The sequence below is a fragment of the Equus asinus genome, chromosome 23 (genome assembly GCF_041296235.1).
Source record: "Equus asinus isolate D_3611 breed Donkey chromosome 23, EquAss-T2T_v2, whole genome shotgun sequence".
Taxonomy (NCBI): Eukaryota; Metazoa; Chordata; class Mammalia; order Perissodactyla; family Equidae; genus Equus; species Equus asinus.
In genome coordinates, this window is record NC_091812.1 from 26592987 (window position 1) to 26600253 (window position 7267).

The window sequence follows — 7267 nt, forward strand, 5'->3', positions numbered from 1 at the left end:
GACTTCATGTGTAGTTAACTTGCCCTCCCACAGCAACAGGCTAGTTCTTTAAGGGCAAGATCTGCCTGAGTAAGATGGGCACGAAGCACCTGGCTTAGACCCAAACACACGTGCTTGCCTCCCACACCTGGAAGCAGAGACAGACTCTTAATTTTTCTCAGATTTTGGTGAGAATCAGCAGGTGGGAAATGACCCTCCGCCCCATACATAGCACCCACCTGTAGGCCGGCGTGTTTTCATGACGTGCTTGCATACGGATGACAGAGAACGGATACAGCACAGCCTGCCCCACGGAGCAGACCCCCTGAGGCTCAGGCTGCTGGCTGCCATACACACAGCCACATCACAACACTGATTGATTTTCCTGCAATAAAAAAAGACTTTTCTGCGATGGATGTTTGGGGTACTGGTTTTTCTCTGCAACGTCTTCCTATTGTCTTTACATATCTCCTTTGTCCAATAATTTCCCCAGATTCCCCATCACTGTGAGCATTTTCCTTCCAACATGTACCCATTGTGAATGACTTAAAATCTGAAGATGTTTTTTATTGCTAATCTCCCCCAGTATATACATAACACACAGAGGAAACTGGGCCACGGAAAAAGAAAAAAGACACTGATTGTTAGTCACAAAGCAAACGCAGCTGTCATTTCACGAGACTAAAAGCCCTTGTAAGATGAGCTAAGACTGAAAAAACTCTAGGCCCACTCTGCAGTGGCTTTTTAATAATAAACATGTTTATAGTATTATAAATTTCACACTTCCATATTTCTGCACTTACAAGGTCTTAAAAATAATGAATGCCATTTCTGTATTTCTCTTCAGGAAGGGAAATTACCATTTCCACATGGACTTGAATTGCAAAATTGTTCATAGAGGCTGGAATTCTGTTCCTGCTGTGATGGCTATAATGATTTCTTTGTAGTTTATATTTCTTCATATAATGTAATTTATGCTTAAAAACATAACACTTCCGAGTGCTCTTCAGTGAACTTGAGTTAGTTCTGATACTCTTTAGGGTAAAAAAGAAAAAAAAAAAGAAAAAGAAGGTAGACCTTTCTTTCCCAAATAGGGTAAGTACAGAATCATATGGAAGTTTATTCACAAGCCAGTGAGTGTTCTTTTATGAGAATGAGAGGCTTCTCCAGCTCTCACTATCTATTAGTCCTAGTTTTAAATATTTTTTATTACTGGTATGGAATTAGTAACTTATCAATAGTACATTGAAAACGATAGGACATTAAATAATTATATATTAATTTTATATATAAATCATAATTTTCAATTATGGCACTTTCCATTTTGCCAACCTTCTTTTTTTTTTTTCTTTGAGATTGGCACCTGAGCTAACAACTGTTGACAATCTTTTTTTTTTTTTCCTGCTTTTTCTCCCCAAATCCCCCCAGTACATAGTTGCATATTTTAGTTGTGGGTCCTCCTAGTTGTGTCATGTGGGACACTTCCTCAGCATGGCCTGATGAGCGGTGCCGTGTCCACGCCTAGGATTCAAACCAGCGAAACCCTGGGCCACCAAAGCAGAGCGTGTGAACTTAACCAGTCAGCCATGGGGCCGGCCCCATGATGGCAACCTTCTTAATCATTGACAAAAATTTCAATTCTGGGCACTTACGTCAAAAATTCAAACATTACTCTTGTTTATTGTACAAATGAGAATAATCTATTTGTTTTCACGGCTCTTTCCTCCCAACTTCTGGCACCGTTGGCTCTAAGCTCATAGGGCTAATCCCCAATTTGTAATAAGGTTGATTTAAAAAGTTTTCAAGTTGGCTGTCTGAAACTCACAATGCATTTTGTTAGACATGGTAGTCAGGCCGTCAGTAGAGTTTTCAAAGATTTCTTTATCCCAACCAGGAGATAATAAGAATATTGATAGAAAAAAAACCTTAGCTTGGATCCTGAGAGAATCTTGCCAGAGAGAAGGAAGTGGAGGAGGAGGTTATAGCGTGACCTTCTTCTTTCTTGGTGTAGAACTAACTGGAAAAATCATGGAGGAAATATAGATATGAGGTGCATCAAAGATTGATGTAAGATGGGTGCTCAATACTTCATAGGTGGTAGTGTTTTTCATTAATTTACAACAAGTTTTAAATTAATACATTTATTATAATCTATTAAATAAGTTTTTAAAACAGCTCTATTGAGATATAATTCACATACCATATACTTCACCCATTTTAAAGGGTACAATTAGTGCTTTTTGGTATATTACATTAATTTTTAAAATTATGGTAAAATATATGTAACATAAAATTTGCCCTTTTAACCATTTTTAAGCATGCAATTTAGTGACATTAATTATATTCACAATGCTGTGCAACCATCACTATTCCCAAAACTTTTCATCACCCCAAACAAATTCTGTAACCAGTAAGCAACACCCTGTTTTCCTTTCCCCCAGCTCCTGGGAACCTATAATCTACTTTCTATCTCTAAGAATTTGTCTATCCTAGGTACCTCATATAAGTGGAATGATAGAATATTTCTTTTCTGTCTGGCTTGTTTTACTTACCATAATGTTTTCAAGGTTCATATTATGTTGTGGCATCTATCAGAACTTCATTTTTATGGCTGAATAATATTCCATTGTATGTGTATACTACTTTTTGCTTGTCCGTTCTTCTTTTATGGATGCTTGGGTTGTTTCTATCTTTTGGCTATTGTGAATAATGCAGCAATGAAAATCGGTGTGCAAGTATCTGTTAGAGTTCCTGCTGTCACTGCTTTGGATGTAGACCTGGAATAGAATTGCTGGGTCTTATGGTAATTCTGTGTTTAGCTTTTTGAGGAGCCACCAAACTGTTTTCCACAGGCAGCGGCCCCATTGTACATTCCTCCCAACAGTGCACAAGAGTTCAGACTTCTCCACATCCTTGTCCACACTTACTTTCCATGTTTTTGATTGTAGCCATTGTAGTAGATATGAAGTGGTATCTCGTGGTGGTTTGATTTGTGTTTCCCTAATGGTTAATGATGCTGAGCATCTTTCCACATGCTTATTGGCTGTATTTTTATCTTCTTTGGAGAATGTCTATTCAAGTCCTTTGCCCCTTTTTTTAAATCAGATTGTTTGTCTTTTTGTTGTTGAGTTAAAGGAGTTATGTATATATTCTGGATATTAACCTCTTATCAGATATGTGATTTGCAGGTATTTTCTCCCATTCTTTGTTATCTTTTCACTTTCTTGATAACGTCCTTTGATGCACAAAAGTTTTTAATTTTGACGAAGTTCAGTTGATCTGTTTTTTCTTCTGTTGCCTGTGATTTCGGTGGCGTATCTAAGAATCCATTGCAGAACTTTACTTAAGTTATTAATATATCCTGATAAGAATATCACAGTCCTTTTTCAGAGCATCTAAGACAGTGCTTGGCACATAAGAGACCCTGAATAAATGTAAGAAAATGTAAACCAATTTTTTCATCTATCATCACACGTAGTGAATTGAATACTACGTAAATGCGGTGTGTTCAGAAACACCAGAAGTCTTTAGAAGTGAGGCTGCAGAGGACGACTGTAGATGGACCTGACCTTAAGGTCAGGTCTCTTCTGAGAGAGATTTCAGTCTGGAGAATGTAAAATGATCCATAACAGGGAGACATACAGGGGTAGATTGACAAGAGAGCCTGAGTCTATATGAGTGTGAGTCTGTATAATGTGTGTCTGTATGCACACTTACTGTATAGCAGAAACCAGCACAGTTCACTCAGTCCCGAAAAGTAAGATCTTATTCCCCTTCTGAAGAGCCCATAGTGGCTCCCTGTCACCCAAGGAATCAGAGCTGGCCTTAGCCTGGCCTGGAAGCCATCTGCCTGTTTTCAGCTAACCACATTTTGTGGATGGATGGATGGACGGGTGGATGGATGGGCAGATAAAGTGATAGAGAGGAGTAATTACACATAGTAGTATGGGGGAAGATGGTTATAACAGATCAAATCCGCAGTGCAGATGTCAACTTCATGAACCTTGACCCAATAAACATTTATTGATCAAACACATTAATGGATCAGCTGACAGACTGTTCCCCTCTCTTCCCTTGACCACCAGGACCCCAGAGAGATGCCCAGGCAGCTCGAGAATTCATCCTGAAGATGTTCGTGGACCTGAACCCAGACAGTGACAAAATTATCTACTCCCACTTCACATGCGCCACAGACACCGAGAACATCCGCTTTGTCTTTGCTGCCGTCAAGGACACCATCCTCCAGTTGAACCTGAAGGAGTACAATCTAGTCTAATTGTGCCTCCTCGACGCCGCCCCTCCCTTCCCTGGTGGGCTATGGAAGCTATACAAGAGGGACTGTATTTCTGTGGAAAACAATTTGCATAATACTAATTTATTGCCGTCCTGGACTCTGTGTGAGCGTGTCCACAGAGTTTGTAGTAAATATTATGATTTTATTTAAACTATTCAGAGGAAAAACAGGATGCTGAAGTACAGTCCCAGCACATTTCCTCTCTATCTTTTTTTTAGGCAAAACCTTGTGATTCAATATATTTTAAATTCTCAGTCATGCACTCACAAAGATAAGAGTTGTTTCTTTCTTTTTCTCTCTTTTTTATTTTCTATTGAGCAAAACGAAGCTGATTCCCCTCTTCCTAACCCATACCTCCCTCCTGATTTTTCCTGGGTTACAATGGCCTTTATTCTATTTCATTTTTGGTCAAGTTTTTCCCTTGAATGACACAGTCAGGACGATGTCATTCAATTTAAGCCATCAACATCAGCTTAATTTAACAGTTTATAGTTTTTGCTGAAGGATTATAGGTATTAATAGTATGGTTTTAAGTGTATTGCTCTGGATACACACATAGAGTTTTTTTATATAAGTATATTGTCTTGCCTCACTTTGGGCTGGGACAGCGGGTGCCCATCTAATGGTTAAGTGTCATTTCTTTTGGGTTTCTACCTTCAGCCATCACTTGGTTGCTCAGAGAACTGTGCAAAAGTCAGTAAGGCCAGGACGGAGACAGCCGGAAGGAGTCCTTTGAGACACCATGTGCCATTGTCCTTTCTCTCGTCCTTGCTTCCTTTTCTTTTTTTCACCCTCTCTTCCTTAAATTGCAGATGCCAAAAAATATGCCAACAGACACTACATTACCCCAGTGGCTGCTACCCAGAACCTTTTCATAGGTTGCTCTTAATTTTTTTCTCCTCAGTTCAAACTTTTCCTCCCTTTTTTTCTTAGTATTTGGGCCACAATTTCTAAATGACTTTCATTATGGGTATGTATTGCCAAAGCTGGCTTTTTGTAAAACAAAATTACTAAGAACTTAAAAGATAAAAGCCGGTATCTTAAAATATAGGAGAGTAAGACTGTGAAGCCTGATGTGATTGACTGAGAATGAACCTGAAACACCAATTGCCAAACGATTGGTAACTGTACATTTGATTCTCATGGTCCATTCTTTTCTTTGCCCTTAAGATCACATCGGTTAGTGTCCACGTTCCATGTTGAGTGTCCCAATCGACAATGTGGAAAAGTGTCCTGTGATGCAACATGAGATCTACTCATATCTCTTCATTTGAAGGCAATTTTTCTCTCTTTCTGTTCTGTAAGGTCGAGTAGGTCTGCCAAGAACATTGGTTGATAGTATGATTCTGACACCTAATTTAATTTGCAAAATCTGAAGTTAACTGCTAGTTTACCACCTTTGGGATCTTTTTAAACTAGTGACTGGTTAAGTTGAACTTAAGGAAGATTTGTGGACCTAATTCAAAAGTAACCTCTCAGTGTTCTATAGAACATGTATTTATGTGACTGAACCTACTAGGAGAGATGTTTGGAATTCTATATGTGCAATTCTTCAACAAATGCAAAAAATACAGCACATGTATTGATGAGCTTCTGTCAAGCAGCTTGAATTGAAATACGATTTAAGGAAATAAATTGTGATTGTTTTAAACCTGCTGGGAAGTTAGAATTAGGCCATGACACTGGTCTCATTTTAACGGCAATACTATTTGGCACAAGTCTAAACTTCCGTATAAATCACTCTTTTGGAACAACAAAAGGGAGGGAGAAAATTAATGGCTTATGAGATGAGTCCCAGAGTTACTCATTAGCAATGGAATGTTCTCATTCTTTACTCTCCCAGCCTCAAACAACACAGGTTACTTTTTTCCTTGCTCAGAAAGCACCTGTAATTTAATTAAGAAACAGACTGCTTGTAGGTATAGTGCAATTATGAATGCTCTAATCATTGTACATACATCTCTCTCGATATCGCAGCATCCATACTGGCTTTGTAATCATTAATTTTTTGGCAGATTGAATGTGCTGTATTGATATGTATCTATGTAATTGTATTGTATGTCTTATAGCTAATTCACATTTTGAATAATGTTATTTTATTTACTTTTTTAAGAGAGGAGAATGTAAATTTGTCAGTTTATTTCTGACTAGGGATTTTTTTTTCCATTTAGAAAAGAAGAAAAAAAAAAAACTTCCTATCGTACAGAGCGGTACTAGCATCGTGCTGTATAAAATCATTTGCACATTCCTGAGTAGAGGTATACTGACTATGAGACCCAAAGGTAATTTCATAGCAAAATACATAAAATCAGTCAGAGCTTTTATACAAACATGGAAACCAACTTTGTAGAACTTTTGCCATTTGACCTGGGGTTGGAATATGAGCTTTTATACAATTCATATTCTTATGTGGCAAATGCACAGTTTAGTATCACCTCTCTGATGGCCTTTATTAGAAAGGCAGTTTTAGAAGCTATTGTGATCCACTAAGGAAATGTTTTAACAGCTAGAGACCACTGCTTGCCTGAAAGGGCGATCTTAAATTTGGTGCAGCAAAAAAAAAAAAGAAAAAAAAAGTAAACAACAACATTTGAAGGCCTACAGTGTGTATAGAGAACACCTCATCACAAGATCCTAAGTGTTAGAGTTTTAGGGAATCGAGATCTTCTATTTAATAGAGCTATAGTAGATGTAGTCAATTAAACCCGATCTCCACGCTCGAGCAAGCGGAGCGAAATAGGGAAAGGTTGTGACACTCGTCTTTATGAAATCGGGATGGAATTGCTATGCAGAATTGAGGTTTGTGGCTTCACTGTTCATCTTGGGGTGCATGACAAGATCCCTTCTCTTGAGAAAGGAAACAATTGATCACCCTAGCTGCAGTGACGCGTAGAGACCTACTTGTATCCACACTAGTCAATTGAAGCTAAAGGATTTTCTTTTTCATTTCTTTGTTTGGGGTTTTATTGAAGGGGCTAGGGGCGGGAAGGGATT

At 38.4% G+C, this 7267-nt stretch overlaps 1 protein-coding gene across 1 annotated transcript in view; it reads left to right on the plus strand.

Moving 5' to 3' along the window:
- The window catches only part of GNAQ (G protein subunit alpha q), a 299634-nt gene extending 293050 nt beyond the window's left edge, over positions 1-6584 (plus strand). The window contains exon 7 of the mRNA XM_044767595.2: positions 4065-6584. Coding sequence (XP_044623530.1) covers positions 4065-4255 — 191 coding nt within the window. The 3' untranslated portion in view covers positions 4256-6584. The remainder of the gene's footprint in view (positions 1-4064) is intronic.
- The last annotated feature ends 683 nt before the right edge of the window (positions 6585-7267 follow it).